Below are 22,099 nucleotides of genomic sequence, written 5' to 3' on the forward strand. Positions count from 1 at the left end.
ACAGGTGAGGAGGGAGGAGAAAACACAGGGGGCACCAGGGGAACACAATCAGGTAATCAGACAGGAGGGAACAGAGGCTGCAGTCCAATAGTCCATTTAGCTTAGGAACCTTCCTAACGGAGTGAAATGACCCGGAAGTCCCTCAGTGGCAGCCATTATAAGTGCCGTTCGAATTCTCTAGAATGATACGAAAGGCGGTTTCAAACTTCCTTTATAACCTCCTTTAGCTTAGGAACCACTGGACCTCCCTAAACGAAAGGAGAGGAGAAAATGCTGCCCTACAATCCCTTGCAGCCGCAGAATTTGCCGTCACACAACAGTCGGCCGTTCACGGAAACAAACGATTATGAAGTTGTATCATGAAAGTTACGGTCCTTATTAAGCATTTTAAAACGTATGTAGTAAGTTGCCAAAGTGCTTTGTTTTGAACGTTCATCAGTATTATAATCAAAAAGAGAAATATGAACATTAGTTTTTACTGAAATTATCAAATAAAGTCAACATTTCACTGAGCTGTGTGGGGTTTGTTCAACTTTTAAAAGATGTTTGAATGGTGATATACACAGTGATAGGTGTTAAGGACTAACGTTTATAATAAATACATTTGTATTTATTTTAAGATATTTTCATACAATCATACGTATTGGGATCATTTGTATTAATGTGGACCGGAGGGAGAGGGTGACGAGCATAATTTCACTTTCCTTTTTTATTTCAATTACAACTTTGGTCATGAAGAATATGTTTCTCTGTTGTCCACGTTCATAAAGCATAAAACAACAGCATCAGAGCACGGTGCAGAGTCTCTAGATGAGTCCCTCATTCTTAAACATCCATGTTGTAGTCCGTTCTATAGAAAACTGTAGTTTCCATAGTTTCACCACAGCAGCAGACGCACACAATGATGTCCGCTGGCGCATCATAAAGACGTCGGATAGTGAAAGTGCATTCGGATTCTCTAAAGTACCGCAGTCTCTTCTCCTAAGTCCTTTTGAATTCTCCTATCCACTATCCCTTAACCCCGTGACGTTTCACTCAGAGGTCAAGGAATAGGAGATAGGGTTAGAATTTAGGAGCTGATTTTTGGATGATCGGAATGCAACCCCGGTGGAATCTAGGGCTTAGAGGGCGAAGCCATATACGAAATAGAACAGCTTTCGAACACAACAGAAGGGTTAAATGTGACACAAAAAAGGAGCCTCATTGAATACAAAAGCAAAACAGTCCCACATGGCAACGTCGTGACGTCATACACCACGTTGGGAAAGTTCAGGCTCTAAAAAAAACGTGAGCTAAGTTAGCGGAATAGCAAAAACATAATGTGCATTAAGTTTACGATATCATAAAGAAGGAAATATTAGCTGTGGGAGCACAAGAAAGTTTTATTTTAAATCACCCTCACAAGACAACGCTCAGTCACGCCAACACATGTTGGATACATTGCCCAGTGAGCAGCGAGCCACAACCTAACGTTAGCCGATAGCTTCTAAAAAATCCAATGCACGTGGAGACAAGGACAATTTCCTACCCCGGGACCTTTGCAATGTGCTATTTTATTTACCTGCGTGTAGACGGCGACTTGTCATGGACCGTGACAGCGGGTAGAGTACATAGTACAGTATGCTGACAATCATGTTGATGTTGTGAGATCTGCGCATGCGCGCTGTGAAGTTGGTGGTTATCAGCGCCATTATGCTATGACGCGGGTGGTGATGAGGCAGTGGTACAAATGGTCAGGGAGAAACTATTTACTATTAAACCTGTGAAAGTTAGGGTTAACATCATGTTTGTTATCCTTATCTTTTATTTTACTATTTTACTATCTGCTCTTTCATATTTCTTGTATTGCACTGAATTCCTGGACTTTACAGTATATTACAAAATGAGTTATTCTTACAATTACTCTAAATAAATGTAATATAACACAGTTTGAAATAGCATCCTTTTGCACATCATTTTGTATAAACTAAATAAAATAAAATAAAATGTAAGAATGTACAGCTGATGTAAGAATGTACAGCTGATGTAAGAATGTATAGCATCTTATAAAATACCATTTTACTTTGAACAATACCATTTCACAAAGTGTCATACTGTATCATCATACCTACAGTTTTGCTTAGAGATGCTAAAAAAAACACAGCATGCTTACCACACCAAGGCATAAATTGTTGATGTCACTACACATATGATGTTACCTGCAGGGTAGAGTTACCCTCGGGAAAGCACAGGCCTATTTCATTTCACAGTGCAAGCCCATACAGAACACACATGAACACATTGAGAAATAATAACCAGAGGACTGTATTCCCTTTGAGTCCAAAAATTGATTTAATCTGGATATAGGCTTTGACAGCATAGCAATGTCAATGCTCTCTTTTGAGTCCCTCTGCTTAAAAGAGGATGATTGTCCATCACCAACTGAACAGCAGGGCACGGAGGATGAGTTTGACACAGACTTAGAGTCAGACGGTGAGTCAATTATATACATTTTTGGGTTAATTGTTGGAGTAAATATAGTGCATTTTGCTGCTCATGTAAAGTTGTTAGGTCAACTCATAATCTATGATAAAAACCATTAATGAAAACAATGAAAATAGAACGCTTGTTTTGAAGTGTTGCTGTGAAACACAACTTAAATACCGTATTTGTAACCAACGGCCCATGTGGTACTCACTCATTTCCAGAAAAAGAAGAGAGCAACAATAAGACTTCTATTTCTGAAGTGTACCTCGAGGCCTGCAGGCTGGTGGGTGTAGTTCCAGTCTCCTATTTTATACGAAACCTTGACTCCACAACCATGACCCTCAATCATCATGGGCTGGGACCTTTGGGGTGCAAGGCACTTGCTATCGCTCTAGTGGTAAGTTAAAAGGGCATGCTATTGAATGTGACATTTTAAAATATAACATCTCTAATATTATATTTGTATTTAGGCTGATATGAATATCGATACTCTCGAACTGGCAGACAATCATATTCAAGCTGAAGGAGCCAAATACCTTGTGGAGATGCTGAGGGCTAATTTCACATTGCAGCACCTGGTATGTCAGAGTAACCACTGGAGGGCACAAGTGCTTTTCAGGAGGCTTTTCTCCTTTACATCTGTGCAGCATATTGGACCATCATCTGTTTTGCTTACAGGATTTGTCCAACAACTATCTGCAGTCTGAAGGAGCTGAGTATATGGCTAAAGTGTTGCTGGACAACATTTCAATAAAATCTATGAAACTTTCAGGTAGTGTGGAAATTAAAAATAATAAGCTAAATACAATATTTGATACAGTTGATATCACTGTATATTTAAATCACTAAATTCAGTTAAAAAAGAAAAACGTTTCAAGATTATTATGTGTGATACTTTCTATACTTGTTTAGCATATTTCTATTTTTTCCAACAGGAAATAGATTTTCTGATGATGATGCAAAATATTTAGCAGATGCCTTGTTGGTAAGTTTATTATTATTTATGATCAGTCGACAACAATGATTTTTATGCAACAACGTCTAAATTATGAAGTTATATTTGGTTACTTTTTGCCATTATTATGATGCTAATATTTCTATATTTAGACCAATTCCAGAATAAAGGAACTAGACCTGAGCCATAATGAGTTTTGTGGAAAAGGAGGGGAACATTTAGGACAACTGTTGGGTATGGTAACATTTTCGAACGTCTTTGTTGAGTTGCTAAACGCATAGCTTTGCTTCATGAACTAAATTACAAACTTGCCAAGCCTTATTTTGTGATTCCACCTTCCATTCCTACAGCAAACAACGAGGGCCTTGAGGTGCTGGATCTCAGCTGGAACCATCTCAGAATGAAAGGGGCTGTGGCATTTTGTGCTGGACTCAAGGTTTGGATGTATAATCAATTCATTTGATCACTGTCTCAGTATACAACAGCTGATCACATTCCCTATATTTAGGTGAATATGATGTTGAAACACCTCGATTTGTCATGGAACGGATTTGGGAATGAGGGTGCCCTCGCCATGGGAGAGGCCCTAAAATTCAACAACACTCTGGTGCACCTCAACCTTAACAACAACCGCCTCACCAATGAGGGCGTCGGCATGCTTTGCAGGGGCCTCGAGTTCAACGACACACTCCGAGTCCTACTGGTGGGTGGAACATGTTGTTTTAAGCTAACATGTCTCATCGGTGTGTGGTGCAGGTACATTTGAATGTGACATTTTATTCTTACTGTCCTGTAGCTGGCTTACAACTCTCTAACAGTAGAGGGAGCACTGGCCCTGGTTAATGTGGTGAAGAACACACCTAGAACTGCCTTGGAGGAGATTAACATATGTGTGAGTTTCTTTGGTTCAATGTCTGTCTCTGTCTGTCTTTTTGGCACCCTGATCTAACTGTTCTGTCATATCATTTCATAACCTTTCAAATAGACCTTTCAATATAAAATAAATCACAATAAATACCCTGTTTCTTGTCTGTTTTATATGTTGTCACCTTTTTACCACGCAGAATGTGCTGGTAACTGAGACATTTGTGCACCTGTTGGAGGTGACATGCCAGGAGCATCCCGGCCTGGATGTACAGTACGGAGGGGTCGGTGGCTTTATCGCTAAGAAGCCACCAAAACGTGTTGATCCAATGAAAGTCATCCAGGTCTGTGTCAGTCGAAAATTAATATAAGTAGTCCTGGCATCTTATTTGACACAATGAGACATATTAGTTTAAAAAAGCCGTCAAATCCCTCTTTATTTTTGCTTGGTTAATCGTCAAAATGTCTTAATGTTTTTGAAGGATTATTTGGATCAACGCAAGCTACGTCTGTGGGATTTCTTCCGGAACATTGACAAAGATGGCACCATGCGGGTCCCTGTCGCTGACTTCAGGAAGGCGGTGCAGGTGTACAGATAAACTGATCTTCCTAACTGTGTTGTCAGTGACATTCGCAAGGCAGACTACCATGAAATTGTCCTCTGAAATCATGCGTGAAGAGCGCTCTTCAAGTCTTTCTTACACTGTGAATCAATTGAATCAAGCTTACTGAAAGGGACTGGTGAATGATTTCAAGAAGAAACTTAGTGACTGACTTTTTTTGTTTGTTTTGTGAAACCATGATAGCAATCAAGTATTCCTTTGGATCGATACCAAATCGAGGAGCTGATTCAGAGACTTGATCGCGACAGGACAGGAATGGTAGACTACAGGTAAGCAAGTCTTCGATTGTTTAATCACACTCACAGGTGGGCCTTCTCAATTACTTCACAGGGATTGATATCTCAAGGTTTATGGATATAAAAAAATTAAGTGACAACATTGCTGTCAATGTACAGTCTTATTATTGTTCGATTGATGGTGCAGTTAAACTGTGTGTGTTTTAGTTATGGGCTGGGAACTTGTCCAGATCTTCACCTTGAATGACCTCACAAAAAACGGATGTGTGTGTTGTTTGATGTTCTGTGCAGGGGACTGGCAGATACAAGGAAACAGATGATGAGGGATCACCGCCGCCAGCTGAGGAAGGTTGAGTCTCGTCAGAAGAAGGAGAAGCAGAAGAGCGACCGCATCCTCAAGACCTTCCAGAGCGCCGTGGACGCTGTGACACCACGCAGCTCAATGGTCATATCTCCAGGGTGTCCCAGAGATGATTCAAGTGGTGGCCCGCAGCCCTTCTCTGCCACCCCCCTCAGTTCTTGGCACCATATTGTCATGTCCAACAGCAGTCGCTATTCCGTCAGTAATCTGAGCAATGAGCATGTCCATCTGCCCATGTTGGGAGGCACAACGCCTTACCGTCCCACCAGTTCCCCAGGGATGCGCTCCTACTCCCAGCCCAACCTGCTGGATGACTCCCCCCGCTCTGCTCCAGGGAAATCTGTCTCTGCCCAAGGTATACGCTCCGATTCAGAGTTCGGCCACAGCAAGCTAAGCCCCACAGCAAACCACCTGACCAGGTCCAGGCCGGCTCTTGATGCCAAGCAGCCAGTGGTTAAAGCCAAAACCAAGAAAGTAAAGAAAAAGAAAACAACAAAACGTGTGGATAAAGACTTGAAGAATAAAAATGTCAAATGACAGTAAAACTCTGTGTACTGGTTTCAAATCTCACGTTTTTTTGTTGACTTCTTTGTTACACTGTCTGAATAAAAAACGATTTAAACTAATATTTCTGGGATTTTTAATTTTTTTGAACTTTTTATTTATTCCACAAATATATAACATTCATGGAGATGTATATACAAATCACACCCGCCTCAGTTTACAGTCCACTCCAATCTACACGTTATTGCACACATACACATACATATATTACTCCTTTCCTTCCAAGTCTTGGCAAATGATACAAAAATACAGACATTCATTTAAATTCTCTGACCTTTCCCTGGGTAGTCGGTACAGACAGGTATGCTTACAAATCCGAAACAGGTTCTATTTTTTATCTAATCTCTATATTTGCAGAGTATATTCAGGGTTCAGACCATCAGGAAAAACATTTCATATTGCTTGGGAACTCTGTCAGATGGTAGACCCACCCATCATCTAATCCTTGAATTCTGATGCACACCCACTCATAAATAAATCAAACAAACATAAGAGTATTTCATTTCTGTTTGCTGACGATGACATCAAGTTTTGCATATTGACTAATTGTGATGTGAACAAGGACAGGTGCTTCAACCTGCGAGATGTAGACACAGGCTATAAAAGCACAAAGGTCCTGCTATCTCAATCATTACAACTCTGACTGCATCAAGATGATCGACACGCTGTACTTCTTGGCACTGCTCAGCTCAGCGATGGCCTGGGGGGTATGTATGGCATGACTTAGATCCACTGATTCATCTTTATTCTTTGAGGATGATCTACTGTATCAGCATGTGACCATCTCTTTTTGTTGCCTGAAGCGCTTAGGCCTGTTGAGCGAGGGCAGTGCGAGGAATGGGACCAGAGGTGGAAGTGGGGACCGGTGCACCTGTGATGCCTTCTTACCCAGTTCTACCTTTCCTATTAAAGACCTGGTGGTGGTAGAGCAGACAGCCGTGGAGATCTCACACAAACTGGAGCTGGAGATGGGCAAGGTGCACAGGCATATTGAAGCATACGAAAGTATATGATAACATATTTGAGACTTCAATAAAGAATGTAAAATCTTCATTTTATTTCAGCTGGAGGACTATGAGATAAAGCTGACAGCTTATGAAGAGAGGATAATAGAGCTGTCAGTACAGATTGAAAAAATTGAAAAGAACCCCGATGCATACAATGATGCCGACAAGGTTGAGATAAAGATTGAGATCAAACAAGCGGAGGCTCTGATTAAAGAGCTGCACCTCTCCATTAAAGGCTCCACCACTGTCTTTGAGTCTCTGCATATACAGGTAAGTACATTTGATGGGAGTCAACGCATTACCAGTATAATGCCAATCCACAATGCCAAAAAATGTGTTTACACCCAGATCACAGTCATGGTGCAGACCCTGACTAGGCTGGAGCTGACCTACGACAAGAACCTGGTTCTGGTGACGCGTCGGGAGTATATCGAGGTGCAGCTTCAACTCGAGGAGTGCGAGAGACGACACCAGGAGCTTTTCAACCCGAACATTGGTAAGCTCACTCCTTACGATATTCACATCTAAAATCTAAGTTTTTTCGGACTCTAATTTCCCCTCTCTCTTTCTCTGCAGGTTCATGTGCACACACAGGTATCATCAAGGTCAGCAAGCCCGTTGTAAGCCAACTGAATGCCAATCTTAATGCAGGCTACAAATATGGAGGCTGGGGGAAAGACTCAAAGCCTATTCCTCACAGAGAATCTATGTACTGGTACTCCGGGTACTCCAGTGCTTCCATTGTTGACATCAGGCTTTACACTAACTACAAGAACCTCCTTTTGAGAAACCACTTTCAGCATCTCAATTTACACAGCAGCTGGTATGGCACAGGGAACAATTTCATCTTCCGTGACAACACTCTCTATTATCAGATCAACAACCCGTTTGGGTTGGCCAAACTGAATTTCACCACAGGGAAATATGAGTCCAAGGTTATTCCTAGAGCCAGCAGCAGGTTCTCCTACACCAACTCCCCCAATCAGAACTTTGACTTTGCGGCTGATGAAAGCGGCCTGTGGGTGACCTATGCCAATGAGGAGTCCGCTGGTCGGATGGTCATTGCTAAAATAAACGAGCTTTCTTTTGGGGTTGAAGAGGAATGGCAGACCAGTGTCTATAAACCAGGCGTGAGCAATGCCTTCATGGTGTGTGGCGTTCTGTATGCAGTCAAAACAGTTGATATCAAAACAGAAGAGATATTTTACAAATACGACACCAAAACCAAACAAGAGAGCTACATCAGTGTTCCCTTTGAACGGTTCCAGGATAAGTATTCCAACCTGGACTTCAATCCCACTGACCAGAAGCTGTACATGTACAATGATGGCTACTATGTTAACTACCACCTGTGGTTTAACTACACCACTAAAGCCACAGTGGAACCACCACTTCTTTTGTCCTAAATCTGTATCTGTGACTTTAGCAGTGATTATATCTCTAGTTTTCCTCTTGAAGTTCATAAAGTGCATTAATTAAACTTCTTGATTTATAATAAATTATCTCAAGCATTGAAAATGTGTCAAGTGTTTCCTTGTTCAGATGTGATGAGTGTTTTTTATATTTATACTCTCTTTACCCACTCATTCTATAAAAAATTGAATTATAGTCAATAGGTGAAGGATCATCTAACTGTTGTTATTGTCCTTTATATTTGTTTGTTTTTACACTGAAGGAGTGTAAAAATGCCCAACAGATTTCTAACGATACATCAAACATTATATATCTGTTTTCCCATTTACTTGATAAGCAGTAGAACATAATAATTACATACATACAAAGGAATGAATCTATTTCCACTATTATTAGATTCTGTTTGGTATATACTGTGTATTACACTTGATTAGAAAATGCTGGATTGCAGGATCAATGAATGAGGTTTCTTAGTAGTTATAATGTGTGTACAAACTACCAATGTTGGCACAACCGACCTGTGCAATAGATTGTTTTCACCTTTTTTATAATACGGTACATCTGTTTTAGTGAGCCAGGCAAGGTAGACAAAAAAATATATATATATATATATATATAGTAAAAGCATTGATGTTTAAATTATCATATTTATTATCAAATTAAAGTTACTTATGGCTGAATTATTTAGCAAACTCAAATTCAGGGTCACTGTCCCATTTTCACAACTACAACCCTTGAATATAACAGAGTCATCGTTATTTCTATTAGTAACACCAGTCTTTTTTCTACCATGACAAGTTAAAGGTGGGGTAGGTAATTTTGGAGAAACCAGCTCGAGTGCGCTGGAATTTGAAAATACACAGCCGGAAAAAATCTGCCACTTCCTTACAGAGCCCCTCCTCCAACACACACGAACGTGCACATGACCAATGAGGGCACGAGATAAGTTTGTGCACAGATGGAAGGCTGACAGGCCGGTAGGCCATCCAATTATTTTAGCCGGGTCGGCTAAAATGATTGGTCGTACTTTTTACAGTACTACGGCTTCCACAGATGACATTTTTTTATGGATTTTTTGTCAAAGCACTTAAAATATTCATTGCTATCGGGATGTTAAGAGCATTCCATGGAATATGACAAAAAGTGTATCTCGAGCTGGTTTCTCAAGCTTACCTACTTACCTACTTTTAATGTCCCAAAAAATATCCCAACAAGATTAATAAAGGAAAACAATTTAATACTCTAATCATGTACGTTTTGCACCTCACTATGACAACAATCCAATGGGAGAGTGAAACTGCAATGAACAGCAGAAATAATATGCATCAGCAGCTCGTTAGTTAAGGTTAATTTGTTTCCTTAAGTTGGTCAAGGATGACACAATGAAATAAAAAAGTCTACATTGTAATGATATTAATCATTAATCATGGCTCTGTAACGTATAATTCTCCCAGTGAGCTATTCCAGTGAGACGGCATGCACTGAAACAGGGACAAGCGCATCTGAAGGAAATGCACCCATAATTAATTAATCAATCAGACCTGTGTAGAGGCAGACTGAGGGGGACACGCAGCAGATATATTCAGTGTTTGGGGAGGGACCATCTACTGTGATTACATGATAGTTAAATTCCTTTGTTAATTAATTGAAACGTTTAAACCGTTGATTCCGCTACAGCTGAAAACCGATAGATTGGAAGTAAAAAGTGGTCGTCATCAATACAGGCAACACCAGAACTCTAGCAGCAGCTCTTTATTTGTTTTTTTGTTTTTTTGTTTTCCTTCTCATTTACTTTCATTTCCTTAGACTTGTTTCATCTGGTTTTTGACAGACTGGTTTTTACTAACATAACAGTTCAGGTATTGTTTGATCATTTTGTTGATGGGGAGAATGATAATGTCTGCATTGTGTTCTTAATGTTTTTACAATATGAAGAATGACCACATCAAATCAATGGTATGTCATTTGGTGTCCAAGGAGGACAGGAATGATTATACCGGATGCACAACAGGTGTAGTCATGTAAATCTTGATGTATTTTTTTTTTTTAAATAAAAAGGAATAAAAATAAAGTAAAAAAAAACGTCTTTGACTCCAAATTGTTGCACTTGATGGTTTCAATTTTACGGATAAAAACGCCAGCTATACAACGTATGTGTTATGTAATAATAATAGTCATAACTGCAAACAATCTCTTTTCGGGAGTTTAAATCAGCATTTTACTAAAAGTTTTTCCATTATGGCTCAGTGTCTCCTTCCCATGAACTACACTGATTAAAAGCACCACACAAGTCACATGCATACGATTATACAATTTACAATGTGGAGTAAACTATACAAAGAAGCAATTTGATTATTTCATTCACAACACAGTGAGAACTGACTTTTAGGGTAATAACTATACAAACAAACACAACCTGTTAAGCAGGATATATCATAAATGATGCAATTATATTAAACAGCCTGACACAGTGTGTGCCTGAGGATATGATGATCCCTATCTAACACTTGCGACATTCACCTAACAGGCCATAAAGATTATGAGGTTCAACAAATGGCATTTTTCTCATCCACACCCCAATGTTCTGATCAAACCTGACTTCTTCCTCAAATGTTATTGTGAGCAAACAAGGATAAGGCCATTAATCCTGGGCTGCTTGTGAATGAACAGCTGGTCTTGTGTTGAAGTTCCAGGCAGCTCAATTAACAACTATGGGAAGAGAGAAGGTGTTGCTGATGAAATGATAAGAGCTGTCCTTAAAAGCGTGGAATAAGGCTGCAGAGGAGACACTTGAGAGGTAAACTGAGACAGGATGCTTCCAATTCCGCTGCTGCTGCTGCTCAGTCCTGCTTTGGCCTGGATTGTAAGTGAACTTTCTTTAACATTTGCAGGAGATATGGGTCATTTATTATAATCAACTTTAACGGCAATATCTTTACTTTTTGATTATCAGCCCGTGCATGACTGGGAGTCCGGCAATGTGACTGCTTCAGTCAGTGAGTCAGGTCAGTGTGTTTGTCACGTGTATCTGCCCAAAATCACCTTCCCTGCAGACCGGGTTGAGCATATGCAGCAAGTCAGCCATGATCTGATCCTGGAGGTGGACATTCAGATGAACAAGGTGCAGTAAGATTGATTAATACGGTAATCTTCCAAGCATTTTCTATATATTTTGGTGACAACTTCATGCTGATTTTCTTCACTCTTTCAGATGATAAGCTATGTGGGTACGTTGGAGGGCTACTTGAAGGAACTGTCCGACTTGACTGTGAGAGTGTCCATGCTGGAGAGCAGTGCTGACAAATACATCAAACTGGACTTTGAGCTGCTCAGGATTGAGCTCAGAGAGTTTGAATTGCTGGTGTCTCAGCTCAAAGACTCCCTCAACTCCACCTCTCCCATGTTTGACAGTCTGTATATTGAGGTGAAAGAGCTATTTACTTAATAACTTTTAATTAACATAGATTTCTTCTTTATTAGAATAACAAATTTACACTTGTTTTTTTTGTTTTTTCCCAGATCCGTAACATGACCCTCATTGTGAACCAATTGGAGACGTTCGACAAGAGCAACCTGGAGGTGATCCGCCTTGAGTTCGCTAAGCTGCAGAAGAAGCTGGAGGATTGCCAGAAGGACCATGATGTAATCAAGCCAGATATTGGTAAGTCAACTATTCAACTGATGGTGGATAACAGATCAGAAAAATGTTGGCCTCTCAAATATGGAGATGTCCTGCTTTTCTCTGTTTTGTATCAAATTAAACATCTTTGGGTTTCGGACTGACGTATCAAGACATTTAGAGACATCCCCTTGGACTTGAAGAAACTGGGATGAACTTTCTTTACTATTTTTTACATTTTTAAGACCAAACAATTGACCTAGAAAATATTTTGGAGAGCATTTAACCGTTAAATTCAGCTATATTGTAAGGGTTAAAAATAATAATTAGCTTCTTTCTTTCTTCTTTCCAGGCAACTGCAATGGCACAGGAATAATGAGCATTGGCAAGCCAATGGTGGTCCAACTGAATGCTCATTTGAATGCAGGTTATCAATATGGGGGCTGGGGAAAAGACTCCAAACCTGTAAGAGGCTATGAATCAATGTACTTCTACGGTGCGTACACCAGTCACTATATATATGACTTCTATTTGTACTCCAACTATGAAAACCTGATTCTGAGGTCAGCATTGAAACACCATGACTTACCAAATGGGTGGGAAGGTACCGGTAACAATTACATTGTACATAGTAACACCATATATTACCAGCACAACACTCCTTTCAGCATGAGCAAACTGAACCTGACCACTGTCAAATATGACTACAGAGTGATCCCATCTGCTAGTGCAAGTTTCTCGTACAGTTATTCGCCCCATCAGAACATGGACTTTTCAGCAGATGAAAATGGCTTGTGGGTAATGTATGCCACAGAGGCGAGCAAAGGTAAAATTGTCATTGCTAAAATAGATGAGAAATCTTTCGGCATTGAAAATGAGTGGAGCACCACTGCGTACAAGCAGTTGGCTGGCAACGCTTTCATGGCCTGTGGAGTTATGTACGCCACCAGGTCAGTGGATCTGACCACAGAGGAGATCTTCTATGCGTACGACACCAGGACCAATGAGGAGAAACACCTCAGCATCCACTTCTCAAAGTTCCAAGAGAAATACACCAACCTGCATTACAATCCTACCGATCAGAAGCTCTACATGTACAACAATGGCTACTATGTGTCCTACAATGTGAGGTTTGACAAATAATGATGACTCCTCTCTGTGATCTACGTATAGTGATCGATACGATGAATCTGTATTTACTCAATTCCTCACTGCAGGTCTATAATTCTGTGTACTGTATCACATAGACTGTCTTTTCCTGAATAAAATCTAACTGAAGCATTCCAATTGGGTCAATTGCCTTGACTTTTTATGCAAATAAATAATGCTGCTCACAATGTTTTAATATATACAACATTAAAAGAAATGGCACGATTGAAGATTTGTTTTAGATAATTAAAACAAGCAACAATTAAAAGTGCTTATATATCATTAAAAGTAAGATCCAGTATGTTCAATCTAGTATTCACATCTCTTTTTTTTTCATAAGAATTAAAGTAGACAGATCCATTTATCATACTGTACATTTGTAATTGAATAGTTTGTTTAGAAGGGTTTTAAATCAAATGAAATATGGATCCAAGGGTGAGGGTTGCCAGAGCTGATGTCCATGTGCCATAAACATAATACACAGTGTTTATTTTTTAACAAAAACAATACAAAGATGCAAGTACTGTAAAAACAGTACATCCCATGTAATGTTGTTTTTCAAACTTAGAGGAACAGGAAGATTCAACAATAATTTGCTCTGTTAAACGACATCTGCAGTTTTTTTTATATATTAAACCTATTAGCCTACCCTACAGTCCCAGCTAATCAAAAATAAAAACTGACTGAAAGGAGAAATTGAAATTAAATATCTCAAGTCTAGTGAAAGTAACTGGTAGTTTTTGATCCTCTGATGGTGATGCTAATCAGGAAACTGTGAATCCAAAAAATAACGGAATATTTGATTGTGTTAGTATAACCTGTACAGCACTGTATCAGGCAATTTCTAGCATAATAGAGCAGGTATTAATATATTAAAAACGTTCATCCGGTATAAAATATGCATTACACTAAATACGACCCCTTCTTTCTTTTTAGATAAGGTTGCAGCATCTGATACACCACAGGCCTCCTCCTCTCCTACCATCCTGCTTGAGGCTGAAGCTTTTAACCCCCTCCCCCCCCCCTCTGTAAACCGGCCCTCCCTTGGGAAGGAAACCACTCTCCTTTGTGCTGTGACTGGAGCCTGGCTCCATCTGGTACTGAGCACCACGACCCTGTAGATTATAGATTCTGGGCAGGGTGATACCTCCATTCATAGTGGATGAAATTAAATAAATACAGCAATAATATTATACATTTCATAGAGGATGTTTCATTAGACAACACAGTGGCATTTCGGAAGTAAAACAATCAGGGTTAAAAATGTCCTTCAGTCAGTGCACACAAAAACAGTACTGTCTCTTTAAATTTGCCACTATCTGTCAGGTTTGGACGATGGGAAGCACGAGCCCTGTGTGAAATGGGACCTTTGAGTGACATCCCGCTCAGCCAATCAGAAGCCTTGCCTCAGCTCCCGCTCCTCCCTGCTCCTCAGAGGAGGGCGTTAGGCTGCTGGAGGCACTAGCCGCTGCCCGCTGCTGATGCTGCCGCTGCTGCCGCTGGATGGTGGAGGGTCCGGGGCATGGAAGCCTCACACTCACATCAGGTACAGTACGCTATGTATCTGCCTGTTTCCGGTGCTATGGTTTTATTTCTTTACCATGGTTGATAGCCAGTTGTTTTGCTGTGGGAGTGCATGCTGCTAGTAAGATGATGATGGGGGAGACTGGGGATGGCGCTGTGCGTTTCATAAGACTCCTTAGATGATGTCGCCTCCTTGACTGTAACCAGGATGGGGTGTGTGATGTTTGTGTTTTCAGTGTGTAGGCCAATTCCAAGGGAACGAAACATTATATTTCAGATCAATGGGAGCTATTATAGTCACCATTAGCCTTCTCTGTCTGACTGTTGATACATCTCAATATGTAACAAAAGCTAATTGCATAATATTTGATGATTTGATGTGTCAGCACATGTATTAGAAATAATCCACTTCCTGTGATTTGGTTTATGTATTTAGACCACACTGTACCATATATTTCTTGGGTAGTATAGTCAGATTGCTGTGTGGACACCCTCTCCAGTGTAACATTTAGGTTATCCTGTTGGAGATACATGACTAACTTATTTCCCCTAAAGACACACGACAATGTGCCTCAGTGCTCTGAGTCACCTCCCTATCATCTTGGACGTTTGCTACACTGCTTCTTTCCATTCATCATTCAGAAATAGTAGACACAGGCTTGTACTCACTTCCTGTGCTGGTCTGGAGGTTAACTCTTTGTTTCCACTGGTTCAGATGATCATGCTCTGGTACAGAGACCTCTACCTTAGATGCACTGGGGGCAGACACACACAGAGCCCAGTGACAACAGACAGAGATGTGTCCTACTGTTGATAAGATAAGGGAGCAAAGGTAAGTGCCAAGTTAACTCAAGTAAGATTGGTTTACGACCATTCAAAATTAGGTTTCAGTTTCTTATTCAACAAGACACAACTTGACTTTCTACCATGTTTGAATCAGATGTAATTTCGAACTTTCCATGTTGTGCTCAGGCCCATCCGGTCCTTGACGGGTACAAAACAAGGCAGCGATGGCGAAGAGAGATTACCTGGTGGAGGCGGCCAAGCAGATCCACATGGCCCTGGACAGCGAGGTCAATGAGGACTATGAGGCCGCTTTCAGCTACTACAAGAACGGGGTGGACTTGCTGCTCAATGGGGTTCAGTGTAAGTGGACAACATTTGGTCTGTCACACCATTGGTTAAGACTTTGTGATAAAGAGCCATTGGAAGAGGAGTGTTGGCATAAGTCATGTGATTGGAACATGTGGACCAGAATAAAAACAGGAAGTCACAAACCCAAGGTTAAACAGAGATTTCCCTGTGTTAGCTGTGTGGAACCAATCCTTAACCCAGGAGCAGAGGTGTGCTCCGGTCAGGGTCACACAGCTGCAGTTACTTCACTTTACATTATAGTGTAATAGAGCTTCACTTTTTTTTTTATAGTGGACCCAAACAAGGAGCGTCGGGAGGCTGTCAAGAGGAAAACAACCCAGTATCTCAAGAGAGCTGAAGAGATCTTCATAACGCATTTGCAGGACAACCTAGGGAAGGGAAGCTCTCACTTAGGGGTAAGACTGTCATCCTTTACTGTCATTCACAAAAAGTAAAGCTCAACTCTAATTGTAGGGTTGAGTTATTTACAGCAGTCACGTATTATTAGCTAATATTGTCGTATCAGCATTTTTTGCTTGTTCTCCTTGTGAGTTGAACATAAAAAAGCACGACCTAGCCTACTTTGAAACTTTATGCTCAAAATAGCCTTAATAATCTAAAATACTGCGATATTTCTTTCTCCTGGGTTGCTTTAATCACCAGGGTTACAGCAGTCTGAGATTCCGTCCAATCAGACACTTGAGTTCGCCGGTGGAGGACCTGGAGATGTGTAAGGTGGTGGGGGTGACTGATAAGGTAAGACAGAAACACTTACCACCATTGTTTCCATTTGAGTGATGTATTTGAGTATTGACACTCCTTGATTTGTTTTTCATTTCAAAGGTCCTGATTGTCCAAAGCATGGTCAACAAGGAGACGTTTGTCGTGAAGGTGAGTCAGTTTTCTTGTATATTTAGATATTTAAGGAAACCAGAAGTGAGTAAGAAAATTGGCCATTCCTTTGTTACATTTACATCTTTAAGATCCATCCAGTGTTAGCGGATATGTTTCGGGGGTTGTTGTCTGGCAGCGAGCCAGCCCTCTGTGGCAGGCCAGTCGATGGGTGCTCTCTCCCTCCTGTCTCCCCCAGTATCATCTTGCATTGATCTTCCTGAGAGCTCTCACCCTTTTAGCCTATGCAAGTGCACCTCACATTGCAGTGACCATAGAGACCTGGTTACACACAGGCACTGAACTCTAAAGGGGCAATCCAAGCAGTCTTTTTTCTTTTTCTTTTAACCATGTCTGATTTAATACCATGTTGTTTCCACATATTAATAAGTGCATATTTAAAAGATCTGTCAATGTGTGTGTGTGTGTGTGTGTGTGTGTGTGTGTGTGTGTGTGTGTGTGTGTGTGTGTGTGTGTGTGTGTGTGTGTGTGTGTGTGTGTGTGTGTGTGTGTGTGTGTGTGTGTGTGTGTGTGTGTGTGTGTTCTTGCAGAGTCTGGTCAAGTCGAGCTGGGAGAGCAGGGATAAGCCAACCATCATTCCTCAGGGGGTTCCCTACATGGTTAAGCTGCTCAGATATTATGTCAGCGAGGATGCTGTGTACCTGCATCTCGAGCATGTCAAAGGTGAGCGGATAGCTCTGTCCTCCTGTGTTGTTTGTTCCTTTAGAGTTTAGACTAGTGGGAAGAAAACATTCAAAAAACACACTATTTCGTGACTTAAGTTTTCATAAAAATTCACTAAAAAATTCACATTCTTTAATGCATGGTTTGCATATTGAAACATAACATTTCAGAAACTTGTAATACTACGAACATTTCTTAGTGTAAGTGTTAAATTGGTTACATTTTAAGTTAAATCTAGGCTATAAGTTTAAGATTGTTGGCTTATTTACCTGCAGTGTAAAGGTCGTTTTCTCGCAAAAAAACATTAATGAACCTTGTTTTAAAAAAGAATAAAATCAAGTTTCATGTCAACCTATTTATTAGTTCGTTATTTTAGGAGTGCACCTGCTCCTACATGTTTATATTATCTATATATTTTTTTCCCTTATTGTCCCAGGTGGGAAGCTCTTCTCCAAGCTGCACAAGCTGCGGAACGAGAAGGCCAAGGAACACCCAGAATGCATCGCTTCTGGCCAGCCCAGCATCAAGCTGAAGACCAGCTACACCTCACCCACAATCAGCACAGACTACCAGCACAACAGCAGAGGGAGCACAGGAGTGATTCCAGAGAAACTGAGCGATGAGAGCCCAGACACAGACTTCCCCACGTCCTGGGACGAGACCCAGCAGCGCCTGGAGAGCTGCGGCACTCACTCCTACATCGAGGAGACGGGTTGTCTTCAGAACACGCGCTCCGCAGCCTCGTTTTATACCAAGCTCGATCGGCTGACTCTGAATTCTAGCCTGAAGAGGACACAGGCCAACACCCGCATCCACACACCAGCTCCCAGTTTGTGTTTGCACCCCAGTCAAACTCAGGACCACCCTTCTCTTCCTCTCTCCTGTTCTCGGGTCAGTCAAGCTCTCGGTGTAATGTCAGATCCCCACAAAACACAGGCTGCAATGGGACTGACAGAGTGCAGCGCAGAGTTTGAAGTCGCTTGGAAAGCTGCCGATCCAGCTCACAACTCGGAGCACATAAACCCCTATGCAGTGACTGACTGTCTTTTAAAAAGCACGCCAGGACAAACACCACCTCGTACAAACCAGACCTCATGTAAAAATAGCACTCTAACTTCCTCACCTGCCATCTTGCATCTTCCTCTCCATTGCCAAACCCAGATCCGTGGCAGGGCATCATGGGAAACCAACGGCCCTAACGAAGGATCAGTTTTGAGTGGCAGCTCTGCAGATACAGTTTCAGACTTAAAGCAGGAGCACAGCAGTCCCACCGCAGAGGGCATGTTGGTCATCAAGAGCACAGACAGAGCAGTGTTTTCTGAGCACACAGACACTTCAGAAAGCTCCTGTCACTCCTCGGCTACCCTCTGCCACAACATAGCAGAGAAACAGGGGACATTTCTGGGGGAAACACGTTCAAATGACGGTGTAGAGGAGGCCTGCGAAGTGCTGAGTCACGGAGAGAAGGTGGCACCTGTGAAAAAGCGATCATTTGTGAGCTGGTTCTCCACAGGCCCTGCTGAAGCCCCGCCCCACAGGAACGGGGAGGATGTGTCTGTTAAATCTGAAGGATCGGGGGGGCAGTGGGAGGAGGACATCATAGAGGTGGATGGATGGTGCCACACGCCTAGGGTCCCCGTGGAAACCTCCAGGTCTGCAGATAAGGCCATGCACACCTGCTGGGGGCTCTCGGAAGCAGAGGTCCGCGTCTGGGGGGCTCAGGTCCTGCTGGCTCTGGAGAGTCTGCATCAGCAGGGCATTCTGTGTCGGGACCTCAACCCTAGAAACGTTCTGCTCACCAGCAACGGTGAGTTCATCATTACAGTAAGAGAATGCATGTGGAGAACGTACATACTTCTGATTTTGACCAGACGCAATGTCTTCACAGGGAAAGTGTGTCTGACTTTTTTCGGACAGTGGAGTGAGGTTCAGTCAGAGATCTGCTCCAAAGCCATGGAACAGATGTACTGCGCTCCAGGTAAACATATGTATTACTGTAAGCTCAACCCAGAGCTGGAATGTAATTGAGCATATTTACTCAAGTACTGTTTTTAATGCATGTGCCTAACTGCTTTATTACAGTCTTTGTAACCCCCATGTTCTTCTAGATGTGGTCATTGTTCAATCTTTGTGATAAACTGAAAGATTCAGTGTTGATTTATGGGTAGATTGATTCTCATACTTTTAAAGATAAATAAATCATTCAAAACCTCTCTTGGAACAGCTTGAAAATGCAAAGTAAAAGCAGGGCTGTTTTTGTTATCCAATGAAAAGTTGACCTTTACAGATAGGTCAGTAGGTCAGCAAACCTTTGTCTTTTAAAGTATAATCTATGGCGCTGTAGACTTAACTAACCAACAGTATATTAAAGTGTTAATATTTACACAACCATAAACATCTGAAGCAGTAAAATGCAACATTGAAATTATATAGCAGTATTATTAATACATGATATATAATTGTTCCACACAGAGGGGGAATGTTTATGTAGCGCTTTTACATTTCATACTTGATTTGCTGATAATACTTACATAATTATGTTAAATTGAGGTTTTGCAATGTTTTAACTTATGATGGATTTGTTCAGTGGGGTTTTAGCACTTAGTCAAATTAGGTAAAAGTTTTACTAAAGAATCTGAATATTTCTCACACCTCTGGATTGGTGTTTAACTGCCACCTAGTGGCAAGATTAAGTCGGTTCACTTTCCTCTGAATAAGAAGCAAAGTACTGCATATTATAATAGCAATAGGAAGACATCACAACACATTTCCATAAGTTTTGTGCATGAGTACAACTTACCTCGGCCCCTGTATGTTGACAGAAATTGGAGGCGTGTCCAGGATAACGGAGGCTTGTGATTGGTGGAGTCTTGGGGCTTTGCTCTTTGAACTCCTAACAGGAATGGTAAGCTTACACGCTAGAAACATCTTCAGTATTACAGTTATTTCTGCACATTACACCTTGACCTCCCTCTCTCTCTGCTCTCTGTGCCTGCAGCCGCTGTGGCAGCTCCACCCAGCAGGGATCCACTCCCACACCCAGCTGCTCATCCCCAATCACCTGAGCGCTGCCGCCGCCTCTCTGCTCACTGAGGTCAGACTTCATGCTTCTCTTCTGAACATTATGCTCAGTGTCAATACATGTTGAGATTTTATCTTACAGTGTTTCTCCATTATGCTGTTTCACAGTTGCTTCAGTTTGATGCGGGCTATCGCCTGGGTTCTGGTGGGGGGGGCGTCAGTGACATCAAGTGTCATCCCTTCTTCAGCAGCGTCTCATGGAAAGCTCTGAGCTGCTAGCAGGTGCTTCACCCCTGATCCCCGCGCTGGAATTGAAGTTAAAACACTGAATCCTACACATCTCGACTGGATTCAGCACCAGATGGCTTGTTTTCTGTGTACTCTTTTGCGCTTCCCAAAGAAGAAAGACAGTAAATACTGAAAAATGAACAAACCTGGTGAACCATGTCCCTGGTGAAACATGAAACATCTATTTTAACTTCATGTATGATGGCCATTTTAGATACCCTGATGCAATTTTGGTACATTTAGGTTTTATAGTATCCATGCAGATTATAACAATGCATGAAAACTGACTTCGAACTGAATTCGACTAAATTCAGACAATTACAAATGTCTGCAGTCTCTGCCATTAAAGATTGTGAAGAAACAAAGATGTTAGGCAATAAATTGTTACCTTCTCTATCCCTGGGAGTTCATTCATTGTCGAGGTCTTTGTGTGTTTAATTACTTTTGAGTCAGTGCTTTTTTGGGATTGCATGATCCGTCAAAGGGACTCGAAGAGCATGACAAATCTATCATTGTATGGTTGGACATTTATTTATTGGTTAGACTCCGCCCCCATCTTATTAGTCATCATCTAAGATTCCACAACCCACTAACATACAATTCAGTGATAAGTAAAAATAAATGTGTTGAGAAACAATGTTAATCCTCCCATTCATAGTAGACTGCATGGTTAGCAGTTAGCACCTTACTTAGTAACTAATATCTTTCAAATTGGTTCTTATGATGATCCTTCACCGCATCTGTGTACAATGTATGGAATGGAACTGTTTTTAAGCTATCTATGCCCCAGGCCACATTTTGTAAATGTAGCTACTCTGTCAATAATAGCACGCAAAAAATCAGAAACAAAACCTACAGTCAGAGAAGCTTTTATTTTTTAAAACTTTCTTTTTTACTTAAATAGTATTTCTAACAGAGCATAAAGATAATTTCCCTCATATTTTACACTTTCAGACATAGTGTTTCTTGGTTTCTGGCCCAATATGTTTTCATTGTTCTTCTCTCACACAATATAATTAAATTAAACTAATCACTTCTTCTATCTTTGACATTTAAACACAATAGGTTGACATGTATTGTGTTGTATGTAGAAAATGACATGGCGCAAATGAGTAATAGGATACTCTTTGTTTTGTTTGATCTAAAGACCAGCACCATAGAAACCCAGACCCGGGCATTTCTCCACAACAGAACTACACCTCTCAGTACTCAAAAAAGAATTCTCCCAAAATCTTTTTTTCTAACACAACAACTGCAGTTATGTTCACCAGGTGAGGACAGCCACTGGTTGCGTGTGTGT

General features: G+C 41.1%; 6 protein-coding genes across 6 annotated transcripts in view; 5 read left to right on the forward strand and 1 right to left on the reverse strand.

The window, feature by feature from the left end:
* angel1 (angel homolog 1 (Drosophila)) overlaps nucleotides 1-1,678 on the reverse strand; it is a 7,734-nt gene extending 6,056 nt beyond the window's left edge. Inside the window, exon 1 of the mRNA XM_010792251.1 lies at nucleotides 1,562-1,678. Within this exon, the coding sequence (XP_010790553.1) occupies nucleotides 1,562-1,658 (97 nt within the window). The 5' untranslated portion in view covers nucleotides 1,659-1,678. The remainder of the gene's footprint in view (nucleotides 1-1,561) is intronic.
* Nucleotides 1-22,099, forward strand: part of LOC104963667 (calcium/calmodulin-dependent protein kinase kinase 1-like) — a 366,751-nt gene that overhangs the window by 240,895 nt on the left and 103,757 nt on the right. The gene's annotated exons all lie outside the window — the stretch shown is intronic.
* Nucleotides 2,364-6,064, forward strand: lrrc74a (leucine rich repeat containing 74A). Its single transcript, XM_010792275.1, has 13 exons — nucleotides 2,364-2,472; nucleotides 2,688-2,863; nucleotides 2,937-3,044; nucleotides 3,145-3,238; nucleotides 3,402-3,451; nucleotides 3,574-3,655; nucleotides 3,772-3,857; nucleotides 3,930-4,124; nucleotides 4,218-4,313; nucleotides 4,486-4,629; nucleotides 4,768-4,872; nucleotides 5,092-5,177; nucleotides 5,436-6,064. Exons 1-13 carry the CDS (start codon nucleotides 2,364-2,366, stop codon nucleotides 6,040-6,042), a joined length of 1,938 nt encoding a protein of 645 aa, XP_010790577.1. The 3' UTR covers nucleotides 6,043-6,064.
* Nucleotides 6,723-8,482, forward strand: olfm4.1 (olfactomedin 4, tandem duplicate 1). The gene is made up of 5 exons (XM_010792276.1): nucleotides 6,723-6,776; nucleotides 6,873-7,046; nucleotides 7,134-7,346; nucleotides 7,425-7,572; nucleotides 7,653-8,482. The coding sequence occupies exons 1-5, from the start codon at nucleotides 6,723-6,725 to the stop codon at nucleotides 8,480-8,482; spliced, it is 1,419 nt and encodes a 472-aa protein (XP_010790578.1).
* On the forward strand, nucleotides 11,302-13,251 carry olfm4.2 (olfactomedin 4, tandem duplicate 2). The gene is made up of 5 exons (XM_010792278.1): nucleotides 11,302-11,352; nucleotides 11,443-11,610; nucleotides 11,701-11,913; nucleotides 12,009-12,150; nucleotides 12,461-13,251. The coding sequence occupies exons 1-5, from the start codon at nucleotides 11,302-11,304 to the stop codon at nucleotides 13,249-13,251; spliced, it is 1,365 nt and encodes a 454-aa protein (XP_010790580.1).
* rps6kl1 (ribosomal protein S6 kinase-like 1) lies at nucleotides 14,719-21,195 on the forward strand. The gene is made up of 12 exons (XM_010792250.1): nucleotides 14,719-14,803; nucleotides 15,497-15,613; nucleotides 15,754-15,927; nucleotides 16,207-16,331; nucleotides 16,579-16,671; nucleotides 16,759-16,806; nucleotides 17,358-17,490; nucleotides 17,927-19,297; nucleotides 19,379-19,468; nucleotides 20,313-20,395; nucleotides 20,489-20,584; nucleotides 20,680-21,195. Exons 3-12 carry the CDS (start codon nucleotides 15,792-15,794, stop codon nucleotides 20,788-20,790), a joined length of 2,286 nt encoding a protein of 761 aa, XP_010790552.1. The 5' UTR covers nucleotides 14,719-14,803; nucleotides 15,497-15,613; nucleotides 15,754-15,791; the 3' UTR covers nucleotides 20,791-21,195.

The sequence above is a fragment of the Notothenia coriiceps genome, unplaced genomic scaffold, assembly GCF_000735185.1.
Source record: "Notothenia coriiceps isolate Sejong01 unplaced genomic scaffold, NC01 NC01_scaffold00036396, whole genome shotgun sequence".
NCBI classification, from domain to species: Eukaryota; Metazoa; Chordata; class Actinopteri; order Perciformes; family Nototheniidae; genus Notothenia; species Notothenia coriiceps.